Consider the following 25,816-nt stretch of genomic DNA (forward strand, 5'->3'; position numbering starts at 1 on the left):
TCATCCATATATTTATACCTTCTAATTCCATTCCTTTACTTAGATTTGTGTGTATTAGGTTTTTGTTGTGGAATTGTTAGATATTACCTGTTAGATATTGCTGCACTGTCGGAGCTAGAAGCACAAGCATTTCGTTACGCTCGCAATAACATCTGCTAAACCATGTGACCAATAACATTTGATTTGATGTCTAACGGTTCCGAGTTCCCAGTTGTCTTGAACGCAGTGTGTGTGTGTGTGTGTGTGTGTGTGTGTGTGTCAGTGATGTCACTACGCAGAGGACGCCTCTTCCTGATCGTCACTCTGTCCATTCATATCAACCAGAGAGGAAGAGGACGAGAGGCCAACTCGGCGGAAAATCTGTCTCGCTCAACAACCAAGCAAGGACTTTTTGTATAGAGGTCAATGAGAGTGTCGAATTTGGTCAACAATAAAACAATTATTCGCTTATTAACTAAGTGAGATTTATTTGACCGAATATAAGTTTCGTAATGCAAAAGCTGTTACTCTTGAACTGAAATAACTAGGACACGTGACAACCCAAGCGACGTTGAATCGAGATGGCTATGCATATTCATGAGATGGCTATGCATATTCATGCACTGAGGCTGGTCTGACCATTAAATACAGGCGGTGACGTCAACAACCCGAAACAAAATATTCAAAATAGGATTAAAATAATGACTTTTTTTTTTTTTTGTATTTTATTTTAACAGTAACATGCAAAACATAAACATAACAGCCAGAGGGATTCCAAAGAAATGAAATAAAAAATAAACTATTCCACATAAATACCATCCAATAATGACATGTTTCCACCAATCCAGAGAAAGGATGGGACAGCCCTCCGTGACGATATGTGGACAACGACTCCCATTGGTGGGACGGAGATACATGTATCTTGTCAGTATATTTATCATCTTTGTATCTGTTCATCACACACACACACACTTTCCTTCCTCTCTTCTGTGTTGCTGGGATCTGAACTAGTCGAACTATCCTCCAAAAACAGACCGCTAATTTACCCAGCAATGTCAACTACCTCTCCCCCAACCCCACCGGCTGATGTTTCAGCGGGGACAGAGGCATGTTTCCCCCCGGGCTACAAGCCTTTCCATCCCGAAGAGCATGGCCTGGACTCCGGCTTCCGCCTGACGGGCTTCTCGGATATGAAAGGATGAGGGTGTAAGGTCCCCCAGGAGGCTCTGCTCAAACTCCTGGCGGGACTGGAGCCTCACCGGCCGGGGGAAACTGTGGACCAAGGCACCGATTTCGGACAACTTACTCCCAACAACACCTCCGCTGGTCCCCGACTAGGTAGGGCTCTTTAGCTAACAACTAGGTAGCTAGCTTGTTAGCATAACTAGCTAAATTATATTCGTTTTCAAGTAAACTTGACAAGTTATTTTTAATGTAGCTAACTTGTTTTTATTATTATTATTATTATTATTATTATTATTATTAGCAAACTAACATAAGCTGATTTAGCTAACTAATGTCGTGGCTAAGTTAGCAATGTAGCCATTATAAGCTAGCTAACAAACAAGTCCCTTTTCTGTAGCCAACTAGCAGTATAATGCTAGCTGAAGTTAAGGAGCTGGTGCCTCTTATCTCTTAGCATCTCTGCTGCGAGGCCAAATAGCTGACTGTTCATGGTGTCTTACTCATCATGTTGGCTAACTGCTGTTAGTAAATCAATAACGATGGTTAGGTCCACGGTGTTTTATAATAAACAGGGGTGAACATTTTATTTCTACCCGGTACTGGACCTCCCTGAAATTATGGGCCTTATCATAGAATTACATATAGAACCCCTATTATTAATTCTATAGGATCTCTGTGGACCTATTCATAAACATTTCATTTAACTTTGACAATGTATTACGTTTTTATTGTGGCATAAACAACCAGTCATGATTTTTTTTTTTTTTTTAATATATTTTTTATCAGTCACTTCAAAGGGCTCCTTTACTCAACTTGGTCTCAGATCATTTCGTATTATTCTGCACGTAAATCCGAGACACTCCATTTTAGTATGATATGTTACGTTTCGTATGGTATGTGTTAGTTTGTGGATGGCCTAGACCAGTGCATGTTTCGTGTTTGCCTTGGCACTACACAGTAGTACTAGTAGTACTACTACATACTAATTCAAATGATTAACTCATCATCAAGCTTTGATGATTTGAATCAGGTTTAGCACTAAGGCAACAGCTAAAACCCTTTTGTGTCCCCAGGATCAGGATTAAGAAACACTGCCCTAGACCCATTTCGTAAGATATGTTACAAATTCCAATTTGTGCTATGTTTTGCAAAATTTACAATATGTTACAAAATCTAGCTAGTTGGCTAACATTAGCTAGCTCGCTTAGGGTTACGTTAAAGGGTTAGTGGAAGGGTTAGCTAACATGCAAAGTAGCTAAAGTTGTCCATGATGCGATTCGATGTTGATGTGGGCGTATAACGAGAACGTCTAGCAACCTTTGGGCTGCCAACCACCATACTTTCATTTTTGCCTTACGTTTGGTTTGGTTACTTATCACACTAAATACAGTGTCTCGGATTTACATTTGTTTTATTTAACCTTTTATTTAACTAGGCAAGTCGGTTAAGAACAAATTCTCATGTACAATGACGGACTACCCAGGGGAACAGTGGGTTAACTGCCTTGTTCAGTGAGACGGAACAACAGATTTTTACCTTGTCAGCTCGGGGATTCAATCCAGAAACCTTTCGCTTACTGGCCCAACACTCTAACCACTAGGCTACCTGCCGCCCCTTTACATACAGAATAATATAATGCTTTGAGACCAGGTTGCAACATTAGGCTACCCACTCATGTTCATCCACTTGCGACCTACAGTACCAGTCAAAAGGTTGGACACACCTACTCATCCCAGATTTATTTGTACTATTTTCTACATTGTAGAATAATAGTGATGACATCGAATCTATGAAATAACAGTAGTAGTAACCAAAAAAAATATTTTATATTTGAGATTCTTCAAAGTAGCCACCCTTTACCTTGATGACAGCTTTGCACAGTCTTGGCATTCTCTCAACCAGCTTCACGAGGTAGTCACCTGGAATGCATTTCAATTAACAGGTGTGCCTTGTTAAAAGTACATTTGTGGAATTCCTTTCCTTACTTTCATCCCCGTTCATAAATCAATCAGTCAATCATTGCATACCATGGTAGCATGAATATGGTTAAAGTGTGTGTGTGTGTGTGTGTGTGTGTGTGTGTGTGAAGGTATAGGCATGGATTCCTGTGTGGTCCCTCTGCGACATGGAGGCCTCTCATTGGTCCAAACTACAGACTTCTTCTACCCTCTGGTGGATGACCCCTACATGATGGTGAGTTCTGACACCTGACCTTTAACCCCTGACCTCCATTGTAACCTCTCCTAACATTTCTTAGAGCAGGATTTATGCTTTATGCCCCAACTTGTATCTGTATGAGTAATTTACATTTCATTTAATTGTCAAATCGTCAGTTGGTGACCCATCCCTTATGAGATTGTATGTCTCTCTCTCGTTCCCCACATATCTCCACCATCTCTCTCTCTCTCTCCCTCTCTCTCCTTCCCCATATCTCCACCATCTCTCTCTCTCTCTCCCTCTCTCTCCTTCCCCATATCTCCACCATCTCTCTCTCTCTCCCTCTCTCTCCTTCCCCATATCTCCACCATCTCTCCCTCTCTCTCCTTCCCCATATCTCCACCATCTCTCTCTCTCTCCCTCTCTCTCCTTCCCCATATCTCCACCATCTCTCTCTCTCTCTCTCTCTCCCTCTCTCTCCTTCCCCATATCTCCACCATCTCTCTCTCTCTCTCTCTCTCCCTCTCTCTCCTTCCCCATATCTCCACCATCTCTCTCTCTCTCTCTCTCTCTCCCTCTCTCTCCTTCCCCATATCTCCACCATCTCTCTCTCTCTCTCCCTCTCTCTCCTTCCCCATATCTCCACCATCTCTCTCTCTCTCTCCCTCTCTCCTTCCCCATATCTCTCTACCATCTCTCTCTCTCTCTCCCTCTCTCCTTCCCCATATCTCTCTACCATCTCTCTCTCTCTCTCCCTCTCTCCTTCCCCATATCTCTCTACCATCTCTCTCTCTCTCCTTCCCCATATCTCTCTACCATCTCTCTCTCTCCTTCCCCATATCTCTCTACCATCTCTCTCTCTCTCTCCTTCCCCACATCTCTCTACCATCTCTCTCTCTCTCTCCTTCCCCACATCTCTCTACCATCTCTCTCTCTCTCTCCTTCCCCACATCTCTCTACCATCTCTCTCTCTCTCTCTCCTTCCCCACATCTCTCTACCATCTCTCTCTCTCTCCTTCCCCACATCTCTCTACCATCTCTCTCTCTCTCCTTCCCCACATCTCTCTCTCTCCTTCCCCACATCTCTCTACCATCTCTCTCTCTCTCTCCTTCCCCACATCTCTCTCTCTCCTTCCCCACATCTCTCTACCATCTCTCTCTCTCCTTCCCCACATCTCTCTCTCCTTCCCCACATATCTCTCGCTCTCTCTCTCTCTCGCTCCCCCCCCAGGGAAGGATAGCGTGTGCGAATGTCCTCAGTGATCTCTATGCTATGGGCATCACAGAGTGTGACAACATGCTGATGCTACTGAGTGTCAGCCAGAAGATGTCTGAGCAGGTAGGTATTGTTGTGCTATATGATGTTGTTGCCATATGATTCACATTCAAATGTTATAAATCAGCACTGCAGAACTCTCCCTGTCCTCTGCCGGGCCCTGATTGTATTACTGTTGATGATATCTGGAAATGTGCATGTACACCCTGGCCCATCTACTGTTGCTAGCCCCAATTCTGACTTATGCTCTGATATCTGTTTCACTGATTTCTGCTCTCGTAAAAGCCTGGGTTTTCTGCACGTTAACACTAGAAGTTTATTACCTAAAATTGTGACCCGTTTTAAGGAAACTAGGCGTATGTCGCGGGTTTAAGAGCCGTTTGAACGTAAACTTAAAAAACAAATCAAAATGTGTTTTTTGGCAGAAATGCTTTCTCGATTGTGAGCTTTCATGTGCCTTAATAACAAACTTGTATGCCATCTGTAAATATGAATAAAATTGTTAAATTACGAGCCTGGTTGGTTTAGCCACAGTGAAAGTCAGCAACCTTCTCGCTAGCCATGATTGGCTGAGATAATTAGTGGGCTGGACATGCCGAGAGATGAGTTTGGATTGGTCTGCCATATAGCACGCTTCTGTATTTGAGCTGGTCAGTATGTCTAGGTAATTCTGTCTAACGTGGCTTTAAATAATTAAAATATGTATTGCGTAGTAGAACTGCATAAGTGTTGCTCTCCACTTTCTGTACGACCGAGTTTTGAAATCAGTGGAATTTGAGTATGATAGCTAAGGAGATGGAGAAAACCCCTGTCTCCGGATTACATCCTCAAACTATGGGCAACCATGGCATCCGTGGCAGGAGACACGTCCATCCATGATAGTCTAGCTAGCTACATTTTTAGATATTACACGTTTCTTATTTTGACAAAGTTTATTTCAAGTTAAAGTGTACTGTTAGCGAGCCAGCTAACATTAGCTAGCTAACGTTCGTGTATGATCTTATTATTTGTATCTCAGAGCCATTTGCTTGGCTAGTTATAGCCTAATGTTAGCTAGGTAACAATGAACTTGGTTGGTTAGCTACCTGCGGATTCATGCAGGTTAGTAACGTCATGAGTTGGAGTTATGGTTCTTCCAACCTTTCTGGTTATAACCTTTTTCATCAAGACAGATATTCCAAAGGTGGTGGAGTGTCAATCTTTACCAAGGATCACCTTCAGTGCTCGGTTGTCTCCACCAAGTCTGTCCCCGAACAATTTGATTTGCTGGTTTTAAGTATTAAACTTTCAAAATAGCTCTTTGTTGCTGGGTGCTATCGTCCTCCATCTGCACCGGCCTGTACTCTACCTGCCCTAAGCTCTCTCCTGGCCCCTTACACTAAGTCTGAATTTGTCCTGCTAGGTGACCTAAACTGGGACATGCTTAAACCACCTGACCAAGTCCTAAAGCAATGGGACTCCCTAAATCCTTCTCACATTATTACCAATCCCACAAGGTCTGACTCCAAACACCCAGAAAAGGCTACTCTCCTTGGTGTTATCCTCACAAATAATCCTGATAGGTATCAGTCTGGTGTTTTCTGTCATGTCCTTAGTGATCACTTTTATAGTCTGTGTTCGAAATGGCTGATCAGTGAAACGATCTGTCCTGATTTGTCAGACACTTGATAAAAAACTTTAATGAGCAAGCCTTCCTTCATGATCTGGCCTCTGTAAAATGGTATAGAATCAGCTTGATCCCCTCTGTTAAATGGTATAGAATCAGCTTGATCCCCTCTGTTAAATGGTATAGAATCAGCTTGATCCCCTCTGTTAAATGGTATAGAATCAGCTTGATCCCCTCTGTTAAATGGTATAGAATCAGCTTGATCCCCTCTGTTAAATGGTATAGAATCAGCTTGATCCCCTCTGTTAAATGGTATAGAATCAGCTTGATCCCCTCTGTTAAATGGTATAGAATCAGCTTGATCCCCTCTGTTAAATGGTATAGAATCAGCTTGATCCCCTCTGTTAAATGGTATAGAATCAGCTTGATCCCCTCTGTTAAATGGTATAGAATCAGCTTGATCCCCTCTGTTAAATGGTATAGAATCAGCTTGATCCCCTCTGTTAAATGGTATAGAATCAGCTTGATCCCCTCTGTTAAATGGTATAGAATCAGCTTGATCCCCTCTGTTAAATGGTATAGAATCAGCTTGATCCCCTCTGTTAAATGGTATAGAATCAGCTTGATCCCCTCTGTTAAATGATATAGAATCAGCTTGATCCCCTCTGTTAAATGGTATAGAATCAGCTTGATCCCCTCTGTTAAATGGTATAGAATCAGCTTGATCCCCTCTGTTAAATGGTATAGAATCAGCTTGATCCCCTCTGTTAAATGGTATAGAATCAGCTTGATCCCCTCTGTTAAATGGTATAGAATCAGCTTGATCCCCTCTGTTAAATGGTATAGAATCAGCTTGATCCCCTCTGTTAAATGGTATAGAATCAGCTTGGTCCCCTCTGTTAAATGGTATAGAATCAGCTTGATCCCCTCTGTTAAATGGTATAGAATCAGCTTGGTCCCCTCTGTTAAATGGTATAGAATCAGCTTGATCCCCTCTGTTAAATGGTATAGAATCAGCTTGATCCCCTCTGTTAAATGGTATAGAATCAGCTTGATCCCCTCTGTTAAATGGTATAGAATCAGCTTGATCCCCTCTGTTAAATGGTATAGAATCAGTTTGGTTGTCGAAGACGCTTGGACCTTCTTTTTTGGTATTTTCAGTGGTATTGTTAACAAACACGCCCCCATGAAGGAAATGAGAATTAAAATCAGGTTCAGCCCTGGTTCGACCCGTGATCTGGCAGTGTTACTCCACCTCAAGAATTCAATTTGGCGAATGGCTCGGCACACGCAAACTCAGGCTGACTGGCTCTCATTCAGGCAAATGAGAAATAAGTGCACTCAAGCTATCCGGAAGGCCAAAGTTACTTTAAGGAGCCGTTCTCTCTCTGTGGGTCGAACCCCAAGAAGTTCTGGAAAACGGTTAAAGACCTGGAGAATAAACCCTCCTCCTCACAGCTGCCCATGTCCCTTATTAAAGTCGATGATGTGGTTGTTACTGACAAGAAGCACATGGCTGAGCTATTTAATCACCACTTCATTAAGTCAGGATTACTATTTGACTCAGCCATGCCTCATCTCCCTTCTAACGCGACTATCCCTGATGCTCCCTCTTTTTCCCCTGCCCCGCTACAAAGTTTCTCCCTGCAGGCGGTCACTGAGTCCGAGGTGCTAAAGGAGCTCCTTAAACTTGACCGCAAAAAAACATCTGGGTCAGATGGTTTATACCCTTTCTTCTTTAAGGTTGCTGCCCCTATCATTGCCAAGCCCTATCTCTGACCTGTTTAACCTGTCTCTCCTCTCTGGGGAGGTTCCCATTGCTTGGAAGGCAGCCACGGTTCATCCTTTATTTAAAGGGGGAGATCAAGCTGATCCTAACTGTTATATACCTATTTCTATTTTGCCCTGTTAATCAAAAGTGTTGGAAGAACGTGTCAATAATCAACTGACTGGCTTTCTTGATGTCTATAGTATTCTCTCTGGTCTGCAATCTGGTTTCAGGTTATGGATGTGTCACTGCAACCTTAAAGGTCCTCAATGATGTCACCATTGTCCTTGATTCTAAGCAGTGTTGTTCTGCTATTGACTTGGCCAAAGCTTTTGATACTGTAGACCATTCCATTCTTGTGGGCCGGCTAAGGCGTATTGGTGTCTGAGGGGTCTTTGGCCTGGTTTGCTTAACTACCTCAGAGTGCAGTGTATAAAGTCAGAACATCTGTTGTCTCAGCCACTGCCTGTCACCAAGGGAGTACCCCAAGGCTCGATCCTAGGCCCCACACTCTTCTCAATTTACATCAACAACAACAGCTCAGGCAGTAGGAAGCTCTCTCTCGTCCATTTATATGCAGATGATACAGTCTTATACTCAGCTGGCCCCTCCCCGGATTTTGTGTTAAACGCTCTAAAACAAAGATTTCTTATTGTCCAACAAGCTTTCTCTGCCCTTAACCTTGTTCTGAACACCTCCGAAACAAAGGTCATGTGGTTTGGTAAGAAGAATGCCCCTCTTCCCACAGGTGTGATTACTACCTCTGAGGGTTTAGAGCTGGAGGTAGTCACCTCCATACAGGTACTTGGGAGTATGGCTAGACAGTACACTGTCCTTCTCTCAGCACATATCAAAGCTGCAGGCTAAGGTTAAATCTAGACTTGGTTTGCAGGACAGCCATTCCTAGGGAGAGTAGCAACAGTGTTGAACTTTCTCCGTTTATAGACAATGTATCTTACTGTTGACTGATGAACGTCAAGGCTTTTAGAAATACTTTTGTAACCTTTTCCAGCTTTATGCAGGTCAACAATTGTTAATCTTAGGTCTTCTGCGATCTATCTTGTTCGAGGCATGGTTTACATCAGGCAATGCTTCATGTGAATAGCAAACTCACATTTTGTGAGTGTTTTTTATAGGGCAGGGCAGCTCTAACCAATATCTCCAATCTCGTCTCATTGATTGGACTCCAGGTTAGCTGATTCCTGACTCCAATTAGCTTTTGGAGAAGTCATTAGCCTAGGGGTTCACATACTTTTTCCAACCTACACTGTGAATGTTTAAATAATGTATTCAATATAGACAAGAAAAATACAATAATTTGTGTGTTATTAGTTTTAGCAGACTGTGTTTGTCTGTTGTGACCTAAATGATGATCAGATCAAATTTTATGACCAATTTATGCAGAAATCCAGGTAATTCCAAAGGGTTCACATACTTTTTCTTGCCACTCTATGTTGGCATGACTGCCATATTGTATCTCCATCCCAAAGCCCTTGCTTGGAAGTGTACTTCACCAGACTGCCAAGAACTTTGCCCTCATCCAGGCCAAGGTGGCGAGACACGGTAGTGATGACACCATAGGCCTTGTTGATCTCTGCACCAGACAGGATGCTCTTGCCAGCATACTTGGGGTCCAACATGTACGCTGCGGCGTGTATGGGCTTCAGGCAGAAGTCTTTGCGATTTTCGATGTATTTCAGAACTGCAGTTTCCTCTGCTTGGAGCAACAGTGAAGTGGGCAGGGCAGTACGGATTTCTTCTCTTACATCTGCAAGCAGAATCTAAACACCAGACAGGATGGCATTGTCTCCCTCAATCCGTGCAAAGGCTACTGCTATAGGTTTCAGGAGTTTCAGGCTGCTTACCACTCTCTCCCAAAATACATCATCCAGGAGGTTCGTCTTGATGGGGCTGTCCATATCGGCAGAGTGTGATATGGCCATTTCTTGGAGAGACTCCTTCCCCTCCAGGAGACTGTCAAACATGATGACAACACCACCCCAACGGGTGTTGCTGGGCAGCTTCAATGTGGTGCTCTTATTCTTCTCACTTTGCTTGGTGAGGTAGATTGCTGCTATAACGTGATGACCCTTCACATACCTAACCATTTCCTTGGCTCTCTTGTAGAGTGTATCCATTGTTTTCAGTGCCATGATGTCCTTGAAGGAGCAGATTCAATGCATGAGCAGCACAGCCAATGGGTGTGATGTGAGGGTAGGACTCCTCCACTTTAGACCAAGCAGCCTTCATGTTCGCAGCATTGTCTGTCACCAGTGCAAATACCTTCTGTGGTCCAAGGTCATTGATGACTGCCTTCAGCTCATCTGCAGTGTAGAGACCGGTGTGTCTGTGCTCTTGTAGAATACAGGTTGAGGGGTGGAGATGATGTAGTTAATTATTCCTTGCCCACAAACATTCGACCACCCATCAGAGATGATTGCAATGCAGTCTGCTTTCTCTATGATTTGCTTGACCTTCACTTGAACTCTGTTGAACTCTGCATCCAGCAAATGAGTAGATAAAGCATGTCTGGTTGGAGGGGTGCATGCTGGGCGAAGAACATTCAGAAATCTCTTCCAATACACATTGCCTGTGAGCATCAGAGGTGAACCAGTTGCATACGCAGCTCGAGCAAGACATTCATCAGCATTTCTCTGACTACGTTTCTCCATTGGTCCCGTGTGGCTCAGTTGGTAGAGCATGGTGTTTGCAACGCCAGGGTTGTGGGTTCGATTCCCACGGGGGACCAGTACGGAAAAAAATAAAAATGTATGAAATGTATTCACTACTGTAAGTCGCTCTGGATAAGAGCGTCTGCTAAATGACTAAAATGTAATGTAAAAAAAACTTCTGATTCCCGGAGGACCGTGAGCTGTTGCTATCGATAAGGTGTCTGATTGATAATTTTCACCTCCAATAGAAGTAGAGGGAGTTTTGTCAGAGGTTGCTTGTTGTGAGCACTGAGGGAACTTTATGCACTTGGCCAGATGATTCTGCATCTTTGTTGCATTCTTCACATATGATTTGTCACCGTATTTGCAAATGTACACAGCTTGTCCTTCTACATTAGCTGCAGTGGAATGTCTCCACACGTCAGATAGTGCCCGTGGCATTTTCCTGTGAAGATTAGAAAGAAATGAGTTTAAATAAAAATCAACAAATACAATTCAATGTGCAGATAAATAGTTAAGCAGTTAGATTAAACTACTTTTGTAAGAATGTTTTAAAATGAAACATGTATGGAAACAGGTGAATTAACACTCCTCAGTTAGCAAGCTAAAACCCACATGGTAGCAGAAACTGGCTAGAAGAAATTGTTAACACGTTAGAAATGATTTAAACACACTTTGTTGTAGGCCACTATTTACTAGTTAACAACAAATCATGTAGGTCATATAAAATATATTCACCCCACCCAATATTGTAATCAAAACTTACCAGAAAGTATGTAGTCCTTGGCTCAGACAGTGTAGTGGGTTCAATAGCATCTCATTGGTGTGCAAGATCTTGAGAATTACATTTTGATTTATTTAACCTTAACTAGGCAAGTCGGTTAAGAACAAATTCTTATTTACAATGGCAGCCTACAGGGGAACAGTGGGTTAACTGCCTTGTTCAGGGGCAGAACGACACATTTTTACCTTGTCAGCTCGGGGATTCGACCCAGCAACGCTCTAACCACTAGGCTACCTGCCGCCCCAGAATCAGCTGTACATGTGATGGAAGAATGCACTGTGCATGCAGAGGTTTGCAATTCCATTGAATTGGGGATAGTTTAACCAAAATATGCCACAAAACCTAGAATTGCCATATGTTTATCCCACAAAAAAATGTCACTGTTATAAGCTAACTTTTTTTTTTTTTATGACTTTAAGCAAAGTTCCCCAAATTCCAGGGCTTAACTTCCCATGGAAAGATTCCGGAAATTTACCGGGAAGTTTCCGACCCTTTGCAACCCTAATTGTTGTCTCCACCTTCCTGCCCTTTGTGCTGTTGTCTGTGCCCAATAATGTGGTGACCAATGGCATCTGCTGAATGTGTAGGTGACCAATGGCATCTGCTGAATGTGTAGGTGACCAATGGCATCTGCTGAATATGTAGGTGACCAATGGCATCTGCTGAATGAATAGGTGACCAATGGCATCTGCTGAATGTGTGTAGGTGACCAATAAGATATCATAAGGTGAATGCACCAATTTGTAAGTCTCTCTGGATAAGAGCGTCTGCTAAATGAAGTAAATGTAAAATGCGTTTTGAACCTGATGCTGTGGGTGACTGGTGGGGCTTCAGAACAACGAGCTGTTAATTCATTAACCCACTAATCTACAAATATCAGACTTTAGACGGACTTCCACGTGCCGCCACCTCTCTGGAGCACTGCTGTGTGTCCCTGGAGTTATGCCAGTTACACTGACTAGGCACAACGGGAAGCCAGTTGGCCGTGATGAAACGTGTGTGTGTGTGTGTGTGCGTGTGTGTGCGCAGGATCGTGAGCGTGTGATGCCTCTGATGATCCGTGGGTTCCGTGATGCGGCGGAGGAGGGCGGGACTTCGGTGACGGGCGGCCAGACGGTGGTCAACCCCTGGATCATCATAGGCGGCGTGGCCTCGGTCGTCTGCCAACCCAACGAGTTCATCATGTAAGAGAGGGAGTGGTCTGTTCGGGGTGTTATCGGGGCGTTATCGGGGCGTTATCGGGGCGTTCTGTTCGGGGTGTTATCAGGGTGTTCTGTTCAGGGTGTTATCGGGGTGTTATCAGGGTGTTATCAGGGTGTTATCAGGGTGTTATCAGGGTGTTATCAGGGTGTTATCGGGGTGTTATCAGGGTGTTATCAGGGTGTTATCAGGGTGTTATCAGGGTGTTATCAGGGTGTTATCAGGGTGTTATCAGGGTGTTATGTTCAGGGTGTTATCAGGGTGTTATCAGGGTGTTATCAGGGTGTTATCAGGGTGTTATCAGGGTGTTATGTTCAGGGTGTTATCAGGGTGTTATCAGGGTGTTATTGGGGTGTTATCAGGGTGTTATCAGGGTGTTATTGGGGCGTTATCAGGGTGTTATTGGGGCGTTATGTTCAGGGTGTTATCAGGGTGTTATCAGGGCGTTATGTTCAGGGTGTTATCAGGGTGTTATCAGGGCGTTATGTTCAGGGTGTTATCAGGGTGTTATCAGGGTGTTATTGGGGTGTTATCAGGGTGTTATCAGGGTGTTATTGGGGCGTTATCAGGGTGTTATTGGGGCGTTATCAGGGTGTTATCGGGGCGTTATCAGGGTGTTATCAGGGTGTTATCAGGGTGTTATGTTCAGGGTGTTATCAGGGTGTTATCGGGGTGTTATCAGGGTGTTATCGGGGTGTTATCGGGGTGTTATCGGGGTGTTATCAGGGTGTTATCGGGGTGTTATGTTCAGGGTGTTATCAGGGTGTTATCAGGGTGTTATGTTCAGGGTGTTATCAGGGTGTTATCAGGGTGTTATCAGGGTGTTATCGGGGTGTTATCGGGGTGTTATCGGGGTGTTATCAGGGTGTTATCGGGGTGTTATGTCAGGGTGTTATCAGGGTGTTATCAGGGTGTTATGTTCAGGGTGTTATCAGGGTGTTATCAGGGTGTTATCAGGGTGTTATCGGGGTGTTATCAGGGTGTTATCAGGGTGTTATCAGGGTGTTATCAGGGTGTTATCAGGGTGTTATCGGGGTGTTATCAGGGTGTTATCAGGGTGTTATCAGGGTGTTATCAGGGTGTTATCAGGGTGTTATCGGGGTGTTATCGGGGTGTTATCAGGGTGTTATCGGGGTGTTATCAGGGTGTTATCGGGGTGTTATCGGGGTGTTATCGGGGTGTTATCAGGGTGTTATCGGGGTGTTATCAGGGTGTTATCAGGGTGTTATCGGGGTGTTATCGGGGTGTTATCGGGGTGTTATCAGGGTGTTATTCGGGGTGTTATGTCAGGGTGTTATCAGGGTGTTATCAGGGTGTTATCAGGGTGTTATCAGGGTGTTCTGTTCAGACTGGGATCAGGGCGTTATCGGGCCGTTATCGGGCCGTTATCGGGGCGTTATTGGGGTGTTCTGTTCGGGGCGTTATCAGTTCTTGTTGGTAGCCTTGATGTTAGAGAGTCGGGCCAAACAGGATCAATTCTAATGGCGTTTCCTCGTATCTTACTGTGTGTGTGTGTGTGTGTGTGTGTGTGTGTGTGTGTGTGTGTGTGTGTGTGTGTGTGTGTGTGTGTGTGTGTGTGTAGGCCAGACAGTGCAGTACCGGGGGACGTGTTGGTGCTGACCAAACCTCTAGGAACCCAGGTTGCTGTCAACGCTCACCAGTGGCTGGACCAGGTACTGTACCATACTGCTGTCTGGCTGGACCAGGTACTGTACCATACTGCTGTCTGGCTGGACCAGGTACTGTACCATACTGCTGTCTGGCTGGACCAGGTACTGTACCATACTGCTGTCTGGACCAGGTACTGTACCATACTGCTGTCTGGCTGGACCAGGTACTGTACCATACTGCTGTCTGGCTGGACCAGGTACTGTACCATACTGCTGTCTGGCTGGACCAGGTACTGTACCATACTGCTGTCTGGCTGGACCAGGTACTGTACCATACTGCTGTCTGGCTGGACCAGGTACTGTACCATACTGCTGTCTGGCTGGACCAGGTACTGTACCATACTGCTGTCTGGCTGGACCAGGTACTGTACCATACTGCTGTCTGGCTGGACCAGGTACTGTACCATACTGCTGTCTGGCTGGACCAGGTACTGTACCATACTGCTGTCTGGCTGGACCAGGTACTGTACCATACTGCTGTCTGGCTGGACCAGGTACTGTACCATAATGCTGTCTGGCTGGACCAGGTACTGTACCATACTGCTGTCTGGCTGGACCAGGTACTGTACCATACTGCTGTCTGTCTGGACCAGGTACTGTACCATACTGCTGTCTGGCTGGACCAGGTACTGTACCATACTGCTGTCTGGCTGGACCAGGTACTGTACCATACTGCTGTCTGGCTGGACCAGGTACTGTACCATACTGCTGTCTGGCTGGACCAGGTACTGTACCATACTGCTGTCTGTCTGGACCAGGTACTGTACCATACTGCTGTCTGTCTGGACCAGGTACTGTACCATACTGCTGTCTGTCTGGACCAGGTACTGTACCATAATGCTGTCTGGCTGGACCAGGTACTGTACCATACTGCTGTCTGTCTGGACCAGGTACTGTACCATACTGCTGTCTGTCTGGACCAGGTACTGTACCATACTGCTGTCTGTCTGGACCAGGTACTGTACCATAATGCTGTCTGGACCAGGTACTGTACCATACTGCTGTCTGGCTGGACCAGGTACTGTACCATACTGCTGTCTGGCTGGACCAGGTACTGTACCATACTGCTGTCTGTCTGGACCAGGTACTGTACCATAATGCTGTCTGGACCAGGTACTGTACCATACTGCTGTCTGGCTGGACCAGGTACTGTACCATACTGCTGTCTGGCTGGACCAGGTACTGTACCATACTGCTGTCTGGCTGGACCAGGTACTGTACCATACTGCTGTCTGTCTGGACCAGGTACTGTACCATAATGCTGTCTGGACCAGGTACTGTACCATACTGCTGTCTGGACCAGGTACTGTACCATACTGCTGTCTGGACCAGGTACTGTACCATACTGCTGTCTGGACCAGGTACTGTACCATACTGCTGTCTGGACCAGGTACTGTACCATACTGCTGTCTGGACCAGGTACTGTACCATACTGCTGGCTGGACCAGGTACTGTACCATAATGCTGGCTGGACCAGGTACTGTACCATACTGCTGGCTGGACCAGGTACTGTACCATACTGCTGGCTGGACCAGGTACTGTACCATACTGCTGGCTGGACCAGGTACTGTACCATACTGCTGTCTGGCTGGACCAGGTACTGTACCATACTGCTGTCTGGCTGGACCAGGTACTGTACCATACTGCTGTCTGGCTGGACCAGGTACTGTACCATACTGCTGTCTGGCTGGACCAGGTACTGTACCATACTGCTGTCTGTCTGGACCAGGTACTGTACCATACTGCTGTCTGGCTGGACCAGGTACTGTACCATACTGCTGTCTGGCTGGACCAGGTACTGTACCATACTGCTGTCTGTCTGGACCAGGTACTGTACCATACTGCTGTCTGGCTGGACCAGGTACTGTACCATACTGCTGTCTGTCTGGACCAGGTACTGTACCATACTGCTGTCTGGCTGGACCAGGTACTGTACCATACTGCTGTCTGTCCGGACCAGGTACTGTACCATACTGCTGTCTGGCTGGACCAGGTACTGTACCATACTGCTGTCTGTCTGGACCAGGTACTGTACCATACTGCTGTCTGGCTGGACCAGGTACTGTACCATACTGCTGTCTGGCTGGACCAGGTACTGTACCATAATGCTGTCTGGCTGGACCAGGTACTGTACCATACTGCTGTCTGGCTGGACCAGGTACTGTACCATACTGCTGTCTGTCTGGACCAGGTACTGTACCATACTGCTGTCTGGCTGGACCAGGTACTGTACCATACTGCTGTCTGGCTGGACCAGGTACTGTACTATACTGCTGTCTGGCTGGACCAGGTACTGTACTATACTGCTGTCTGGCTGGACCAGGTACTGTACCATACTGCTGTCTGGCTGGACCAGGTACTGTACCATACTGCTGTCTGGCTGGACCAGGTACTGTACCATACTGCTGTCTGTCTGGACCAGGTACTGTACCATACTGCTGTCTGTCTGGACCAGGTACTGTACCATACTGCTGTCTGGCTGGACCAGGTACTGTACCATACTGCTGTCTGTCCGGACCAGGTACTGTACCATACTGCTGTCTGTCCGGACCAGGTACTGTACCATACTGCTGTCTGGACCAGGTACTGTACCATACTGCTGTCTGGACCAGGTACTGTACCATACTGCTGTCTGTCTCTTCACCTTGTCTCTTTGTCTCTGTGGTGTCCAAAAATTAGGATGTCTAATTAAAAAAGTAAATCTCTCCTCTCTCTCTTGTGTGTGTGTGTGTGTGTGTGTGTGTGTGTGTGTGTGTGTGTGTGTGTGTGTGTGTGTGTGTGTGTGTGTGTGTGTGTGTGTGTGTGTGTGTGTGTGTGTGTGTGTGTGTGTGTGTGTGTGTGTGTGTGTGTGCGCAGCCAGAGAGGTGGAATAAGATCAAGCTAGTGGTCTCTAAGGAGGAAGTGGAGCAGGCCTACCAGGAAGCCATGTTCTCCATGGCAACGCTCAACCGCACAGGTAACACACACGCTAATATAACGGGTTGCCTAGCGATTAAGCTCATTGGGCCAGTAACCGGAAGGCCGCTGGTTCGAATCCCCCCCCGCACCTCTCTGATTCAGAGGAAGACACATTTCAGTTGAAAACATTACACACACACACACACACACACACACACACTAACTTAACCCAACACACATTAACATAACACACACAACAAGCTAGTCTGTAAACGACCCACTGTGTGTTTGTGTGCGACCGCAGCGGCAGGCCTAATGCACAGGTTCCATGCCCACGCTGCAACAGACGTGACTGGGTTCGGGTTGCTAGGGCACGCCCGTAACCTAGCGACGATACAACGTGCTGAGGTAGCCTTCGTCATCCACAACCTCCCCATCATCGCCAAGATGGCCGCCATCAGCAAGGCCTATGGAAACATCTTCAACCTGCTTGGGGGGACTTCCTCGGAGACATCTGGTAGGAGACGAGGGCCGGCCGATATGACCAAAATATAATCTCACAATATGTTTCACATTTGGATGTTATTTTATGTTTTTCAGTAATCAAAGTTCTTCATTTGCTTTATGGGTAGTGAGTGATCTCAGGGGGCTTTATGGGTAGTGAGTGATCCCAGGGGGCTTTATGGGTAGTGAGTGATCCCGGGGGGCTTTATGGGTAGTGAGTGATCCCAGGGGGCTTTATGGGTAGTGAGTGATCCCGGGGGGCTTTATGGGTAGTGAGTGATCCCAGGGGGCTTTATGGGTAGTGAGTGATCCCAGGGGGCTTTATGAGTAGTGAGTGATCCCAGGGGGCTTTATGAGTAGTGAGTGATCCCAGGGGGCTTTATGGGTAGTGAGTGATCCCAGGGGGCTTTATGGGTAGTGAGTGATCCCAGGGGGCTTTATGGGTAGTGAGTGATCCCAGGGGCTTTATGGGTAGTGAGTGATCCCAGGGGGCTTTATGGGTAGTGAGTGATCCCAGGGGGCTTTATGAGTAGTGAGTGATCCCAGGGGGCTTTATGGGTACTGAGTGATCCCAGGGGGCTTTATGGGTACTGAGTGATCCCAGGGGGCTTTATGGGTACTGAGTGATCCCAGGGGGCTTTATGGGTAGTGAGTGATCCCAGGGGGCTTTATGGGTAGTGAGTGATCCCAGGGGGCTTTATGGGTAGTGAGTGATCCCAGGGGGCTTTATGGGTAGTGAGTGATCCCAGGGGGCTTTATGGGTAGTGAGTGATCCCAGGGGGCTTTATGGGTAGTGGGTGATCCCAGGGGGCTTTATGAGTAGTGGGTGATCCCAGGGGGCTTTATGACTAGTGAGTGATCCCAGGGGGCTTTATGAGTAGTGGGTGATCCCAGGGGGCTTTATGGGTAGTGGGTGATCCCAGGGGGCTTTATGACTAGTGAGTGATCCCAGGGGGCTTTATGACTAGTGAGTGATTTCATTGGGTCTTTCTCCATTCTGATGGTTTCATACTGTTTTTATTCATTTATTTACCCTTTTTTCTCTCAAATTTCCTGGTATCCAATTAGTAGTTACAGTCTTGTCAATAGGAGTTAGTATAATGGGTTGGATTTACAATGGTGTTTGTTCTTCACTGGTTGCCCTTTTCTCACTAATTGTGCTACTATGATGGCAGTATTTAGTGGTATTTCACCTAATAAAAGTTTGGAGTTTATCAAAATAGGATTTATTTTCCTTTTTCTTTGTGGGTCTGTGTAGTCTGAGGGAAATATGGTATTGGTAGTTACAGTCTTGTCTCATCGCTGCAACTCCCGTACGGACTCGGGAGAGGCGAAGGTCGAGAGCCGTGCGTCCTCCGAAACACGACCCCAACCAAGCCGCACTGCTTCTTGACACAATGTCCTCTTAACCCGGAATCCAGCCGCACCAATGTGTCGGAGGAAACACCGTACACCTGGCGACCGTGGTCAGCGTGCACTGCACCCGGCCCGCCACAGGAGTCGCTAGAGAGCGATGGGACAAGGACATCCCTGCTAGGCCAAACCCTCCCACTAACCCGGACGACGCTGCGCCAATTGTGCGCCGCCCCATGGACCTCCCGGTCGCGGCCGGCTGCGACAGAGGCTGGGCTCGAACCCAGAATCTCTAGTGGCACAGCTAGCACTGCGATACACTTGGGAGGCCTGTTTTTATACTGTTTAATCAAACTTCAACCAAAGGTTTCTAATTTGAGATTTCTACACTGCCACGTAAGGGTTGCACAGTGTAGCCAAAAGTATCTAGGCCTTAGTTTTCACCAAATATTGCAATTAGATAAAAAACACGAGTGAAATGTTGGAATCATGGAAAATAATGATTATTCTCTAGTTAGAACTATTGTGACAGGGTAGGAACCAAAGTGTTGGTCAGTGTATAGGGACCCTATACATTTGACTTGTCATGCTTATAGGTTCATTTGCATAACTTAGTGGAATTAAATTGGTGCGTATTTTCGTTAGTGGTTATGTAGCCTATCTTATTCAGCACACAACATACAGATCCTATATTTGAGTGGAAAATCTGTCAAAGTGCAAGAGCTGTTGCTACAGCTCCTCAAACGGCTCATTCGTTGCTGCTGGAACGAAACGTACATTAATCAACGTGCCCAATCAATGCTCAACAATTCTAACTGCAATCGCGTGTTTTGATGACCACGATTTAAAAAAAAAAAAAATAGCTATTTTTTTATTTCTCAACTGGTAATTGAAGCACGCTTTTTTTTTATTTCATGTTATGAGGCATGTCTTACATTGCTTCAAAGTAGCCTAGTCAAAATTATTTTGTAAAGACTTCCATATGCCACTGAAATCACTAGCCTATTTCTCCCACATTCTGTTGGTTTTCAAATCAACTTTCTTTCATTGTCCAGTAGCCAAACTTCAGTCCTAGTCATATTAGCATCCCATGCTAGTTGTTGATAATCCTAGTCATATTAGCATCCCATGCTAGTTGTTGATAATCTTAGTCATATTAGCATCCCATGCTAGTTGATAATAATCCTAGTCATATTAGCATCCCATGCTAGTTGTTGATAATCTTAGTCATATTAGCATCCCATGCTAGTTGTTGATAATCTTAGTCATATTAGCATCCCATGCTAGTTGTTGATAATCCTAGTCCTATTATCAACCCATGCTAGTTGATAATAATCCTAGACATATTAGCATCCCATGCTAGTTGTTGATAATCCTAGTCCTATTATCAACCCATGCTAGTTGATAATAATCCTAGTCATATTAGCATCCCATGCTAGTTGTTGATAATCCTAGTCATATTAGCATCCCATGCTAGTTGATAATAATCCTAGTCATATTAGCATCCCATGCTAGTTGTTGATAATCCTAGTCATATTAGCATCCCATGCTAGTTGATAATAATCCTAGTCATATTAGCATCCCATGCTAGTTGTTGATAATCCTAGTCCTATTATCAACCCATGCTAGTTGATAATAATCCTAGACATATTAGCATCTCATGCTAGTTGTTGTATCTTTTTAGATCTCTACATTTCTAATGGATATTTTCCTATATGTCACGCTTGCATGTGCAGTGCGCTTTTGGCAATGGAGTTTTCCCGTCAATTTCTTTATGGAACGAACATTCGCGTGTAGCCTACTGCCTTGTGCTGCACTTAAAGTGAAATAAAACTTCAACATTTTAAGCCTTAAAGTTATGATCTGTTGCATCGACCTCTTTGCTTTTTAACGTTTTTGATGTTCGATGATGAGATGGGGTGAAATCCAGAGTTGTGCTATATTATATTAATTGTCCAATTTTTTTTATTTTTTTTTTTAAATATAAGTATTTATACATAACTAACGTTAAGACCTTTTTTTAATAAGTCGATTAATTCAAATGTATGTTTTTGCGCAAAATTCCAAATGTATGGAGAATCTAGGTTTTTAGTTTTTAATGAGCGTTTTGTCTGCTTGTTCTCGTGTTTGTATTTTTGGTCTCGTCTCCTTCGCTCCTCCGTGCTGTGTGCATTTTTTCCATTTACACCAGAGATCTGTATATAATGACGAGATGCACGACTCCGCCATAACAATAGGAGTCGTCCCAAAGGCAGGAAGGCAGGCGACAAGCTGAGGTCCAAAATAAACCCAGAGAAACGCATTGGCCTTATTTTGTTTAAGTTAGCATTTTATATCATACCCCCAAGACATGCTAACCTCTCACCATTACAATAACAGGGGAGGTTAGCATTTTATACCATACCCCCAAGACATGCTAACCTCTCACCATTACAATAACAGGGGAGGTTAGCATTTTATATCATACCCCCCAAGACATGCTAACCTCTCACCATTACAATAACAGGGGAGGTTAGCATTTTATATCATACCCCCAAGACATGCGAACTTCCCCTGTTATTGTAATGGTGAGAGGTTAGCATGTCTTGGGGGTATGATATAAAATGCTAACCTCCCCTGTTATTGTAATGGTGAGAGGTTAGCATGTCTTGGGGTTATGATATAAAATGCTAACCTCCCCTGTTATTGTAATGGTGAGAGGTTCGCATGTCTTGGGGTTATGATATAAAATGCTAACCTCCCCTGTTATTGTAATGGTGAGAGGTTCGCATGTCTTGGGGTTATGATATAAAATGCTAACCTCCCCTGTTATTGTAATGGTGAGAGGTTAGCATGTCTTGGGGGTATGATATACAATGCTAACCTCCCCTGTTATTGTAATGGTGAGAGGTTAGCATGTCTTGGGGGTATGATATAAAATGCTAACCTCCCCTGTTATTGTAATGGTGAGAGGTTAGCATGTCTTGGAGGTATGATATAAAATGCTAACCTCCCCTGTTATTGTAATGGTGAGAGGTTAGCATGTCTTGGAGGTATGATATAAAATGCTAACCTCCCCTGTTATTGTAATGGTGAGAGGTTAGCATGTCTTGGAGGTATGATATAAAATGCTAACCTCCCCTGTTATTGTAATGGTGAGAGGTTAGCATGTCTTGGAGGTATGATATTTGTGCTCTGTAGCTTTCTCAATCATTATTATTCACGATTCATTCAGGATTATCCATAATCATGTTGAAGTATTTAGGAACATTTTATTCTTATTCACAATAAAAGTAACTCCTAAATGACACTACGTTATTTCCCGTTCATCCTGTAGGTGGCCTTCTAGTAAGTCTGCCCAGAGAGGAGGCGGCCCGGTTCTGTGCGGAGGTCAAGGGTCAGGGGTCTGGGGGTGGAGCCTGGATCATCGGCATCGTGGAGAAAGGAGAACGCGGCGCTCGCATCATCGACAAACCACGCATCATCGAAGTCCAGCCCAGAGGGACCGCTGCAGCCAATCAGGAGAACAGCAGCTCTACTAGTCCCGCTCCTGGCGATACGCTGTCATAGACTCTGTGTGTGTGTGTGTGTGTGTGTGTGTGTGTGTGTGTGTGTGTGTGTGTGTGTTGTGTGTGTTGCTGTCCATCTCCCCTGTTTAGCCACAGGAGCTACAGGCCAAAACGCCGAACATGGAGAGGTTCCTCTTTTAAATTAAATTAACATTCCAACAGTTTCCCCTCCAATCAGTGAACGGGGAAATAGATCGAGTTGTGTATGTGATTTAGAGTGTGGGTCAGAACATTCTCCTAGTGAAACTTTTGTCATTATGGGAGTGGTTGGGGGAAAATTAGTCTATTTATTGTGTTTCTATTGGATATTTGGCTTGTCTATCAGGATGTCTGGCTCCGCCCGTTGGTTCAGAGGCAGGGTTGAGCAGCTCTCTCTGGACCAATGGCGTCGTCCGGTATGTCCTCTGCCAGCTGACTGGCTGCTCAGCTCAAAGCCCCCTCCCCCCTACCTGTTTATGAAGCTCCGCCTTCCAAACCTCAGCCAATGGGGCCAGGCGGAGTGGATGTCTGTCTCAGGAAGGGGGTGGGGCTCATGTGCTGGGTTCCAGCCATTGGCTATGTGTTTCTGGAGAATTCACAATCAATAAACCGACCATCAACTCACTGTACTGTCCCTTTGGTACTTCCTGTGTGTGTGATTTAAAATGAATGTATTTTTTAGGACAGTGGGGTACATTAGAATATTGTTCCTCTCTCTATCAGTTGGTAAGATGTACTGTATGCATGACTGCTTTGGATAAAAGTGTCTGCTATTATGGCAGATTTTATATTAAAAGTTATCACCGCGCTCAAACCCGAGAGACCAAGGGGAAAGATCCGTCTGTCGCTGGCTGCTTCAGCCTGCCTCGCTTTCCAGCCTGCCTCGCTTTCCAGCCTGCCTCGCTTTCCAGCCTGCCTCGCTTTCCAGCCTGCCTCTCGCTTTCCAGCCTGCCTCGCTTTCCAGCCTGCCTCGCTTTCCAGCCTGCCTCGCTTTCCAGCCTGCCTCGCTTTCCAGCCTGCCTCGCTTTCCAGCCTGCCTCTCGCTTCAGCCTGCCTCGCTTTCCAGCCTGCCTCGCTTTCCAGCCTGCCTCGCTTTCCAGCCTGCCTCGCTTTCCAGCCTGCCTCTCGCTTTCCAGCCTGCTTCGCTTTCCAGCCTGCCTCGCTTTCCAGCCTGCCTCTCGCTTTCCAGCCTGCCTCTCGCCCAGCCTCTTCCAGCCTGCCTCGCTTTCCAGCCTGCCTCGCTTTCCAGCCTGCCTCGCTTCCAGCCTGCCTCGCTTCCAACCTGCCTCTCGCTTTCCAGCCTGCCTCGCTTCCAGCCTGCCTCGCTTTCCAGCCTGCCTCGCTTTCCAGCCTGCCTCGCTTTCCAGCCTGCCTCGCTCCAACCTGCCTCGCTTCCAGCCTGCCTCTCGCTTTCCAGCCTGCCTCTCGCTTTCCAGCCTGCCTCTCGCTTTCCAGCCTGCCTCTCGCTCCAGCCTGCCACTCGCTTCCAGCCTGCCTCGCTTTCCAGCCTGCCTCGCTTTCCAGCCTGCCACTCGCTTTCCAGCCTGCCACTCGCTTTCCAGCCTGCCTCTCGCTTTCCAGCCTGCCTCGCTTTCCAGCCTGCCTCTCGCTTTCCAGCCTGCCTCTCGCTTTCCAGCCTGCCTCGCTTTCCAGCCTGCCTCGCTTTCCAGCCTGCCTCGCTTTCCAACCTGCCTCGCTTTCCAGCCTGCCTCGCTTTCCAGCCTGCCTCGCTTTCCAGCCTGCCTCTCGCTTTCCAGCCTGCAACCTGCCTCGCTTTCCAGCCTGCAACCTGCCTCGCTTTCCAGCCTGCCTCTCGCTTTCCAGCCTGCCTCTCGCTTTCCAGCCTGCCTCTCGCTTTCCAGCCTGCCTCTCGCTTTCCAGCCTGCCTCGCTTTCCAGCCTGCCTCGCTTTCCAGCCTGCCTCTCGCTTTCCAACCTTCTTCGCTTTCCAGCCTGCCTCTCGCTTTCCAGCCTGCCTCGCTTTCCAGCCTGCGCCTCGCTTTCCAGCCTGCCTCGCGCTTTCCAGCCTGCCTCGCGCTTTCCAGCCTGCCTCGCGCTTTCCAGCCTGCCTCTCGCTTTCCAGCCTGCCTCTCGCTTTCCAACCTGCAACCTGCTTCGCTTTCCAGCCTGCCTCTCGCTTTCCAGCCTGCCTCTCGCTTTCCAGCCTGCCTCGCGCTTTCCAGCCTGCCTCCCGCTTTCCAGCCTGCCTCTCGCTTTCCAGCCTGCCTCTCGCTTTCCAACCTGCAACCTGCTTCGCTTTCCAGCCTGCCTCTCGCTTTCCAGCCTGCCTCTCGCTTTCCAGCCTGCCTCTCGCTTTCCAGCCTGCCTCTCGCTTTCCAACCTGCCTCTCGCTTTCCAACCTGCCTCTCGCTTTCCAACCACTCTGAACAGAGACACAAATAAAATGAGAATAGCAGCCACTGCTGGAGGACAATGGAAGTTGATTTAAAAAGGACTTTATTGTTAATGTTGTTGGTTAGCCAGCTAGCGAATTTTAGCCATATTAGCATCAGTCAAAAGAAGACGTGGTATCATTAAGTTGAAACAAGCATGATTCCCCACATGGCAGCTTCTTGTCGGTGAGCACGGTTAAATGCACACGGTAATGCGACTGAGGACAGTCCGTCTGTTTACTACGTTTACATGCGTTGCAAGAACGATAATCCTGTACATGGACACATCTTTAATCAGGCTACTGATTTAATAAATGCAGAAAATCACCAATCAAAATAAACATTATGGCACAGTGACAGTGTTATTTTTGATTCAGACTTTGGGACATACACCGTTTATTTGAACGATAACGACGTGTTGCTGCTCCATGTCCTAATCATTCCAAAAATGTATCAGAAAACCAGATGTTTTAATCGGTATCTGCTTACTTCGATTATGGCCTTACGCCGATTAAGATAAACAGAGTAAATGCCATACTCTGCTTTCTGCCATATAATCAGTTTAATATCGAATGCTGCTTTCATGACAACTGGGAACTCTGAAAAAATACGTGATCAAATCATGGCGGCAGTGATTTTCAGGTAGGAAAGTCGGAGCTCTAGAGAGGTCAGAGTTCCCAAATTGGAATTCCGAGTTGGATAACCGTTCTAAACTATTTTTCCCAGTCGGTGTTGTTTTTTTTTCTTCCCCAAGTTCCCAGTTTTCTTGAACGCTTGGAAGTCTGAGATTTCCAGAGTTTCCAGTTGTTTTGAACGCAGCATATGAACTAGAGACTGCCTCCAAG

General features: G+C 46.1%; 1 protein-coding gene across 1 annotated transcript; it reads left to right on the forward strand.

Moving 5' to 3' along the window:
- Window positions 1–911: 911 nt before the first annotated feature.
- Window positions 912–23,203, forward strand: LOC106572991 (selenide, water dikinase 3). Its single transcript, XM_014147586.2, has 8 exons — window positions 912–1,317; window positions 3,254–3,357; window positions 4,553–4,660; window positions 12,457–12,611; window positions 14,210–14,300; window positions 17,154–17,253; window positions 17,500–17,712; window positions 22,369–23,203. Exons 2-8 carry the CDS (start codon window positions 3,262–3,264, stop codon window positions 22,599–22,601), a joined length of 996 nt encoding a protein of 331 aa, XP_014003061.2. The 5' UTR covers window positions 912–1,317; window positions 3,254–3,261; the 3' UTR covers window positions 22,602–23,203.
- Window positions 23,204–25,816: the final 2,613 nt, after the last annotated feature.

The sequence above is a fragment of the Salmo salar genome, chromosome ssa15, assembly GCF_905237065.1.
Source record: "Salmo salar chromosome ssa15, Ssal_v3.1, whole genome shotgun sequence".
NCBI classification, from domain to species: domain Eukaryota; kingdom Metazoa; phylum Chordata; class Actinopteri; order Salmoniformes; family Salmonidae; genus Salmo; species Salmo salar.

Bases quoted from the DNA above. Each gene is read 5' to 3' on its own strand.
- LOC106572991 (XM_014147586.2), top strand. From the start codon at position 3,262: ATGGATTCCTGTGTGGTCCCTCTGCGACATGGAGGCCTCTCATTGGTC. The intron at 4,661-12,456 runs GTAGGTATTGTT...GTGTGTGCGCAG, and splicing joins GCCAGAAGATGTCTGAGCAG to GATCGTGAGCGTGTGATGCC. The intron at 17,254-17,499 runs GTAACACACACG...GTGCGACCGCAG, and splicing joins GGCAACGCTCAACCGCACAG to CGGCAGGCCTAATGCACAGG.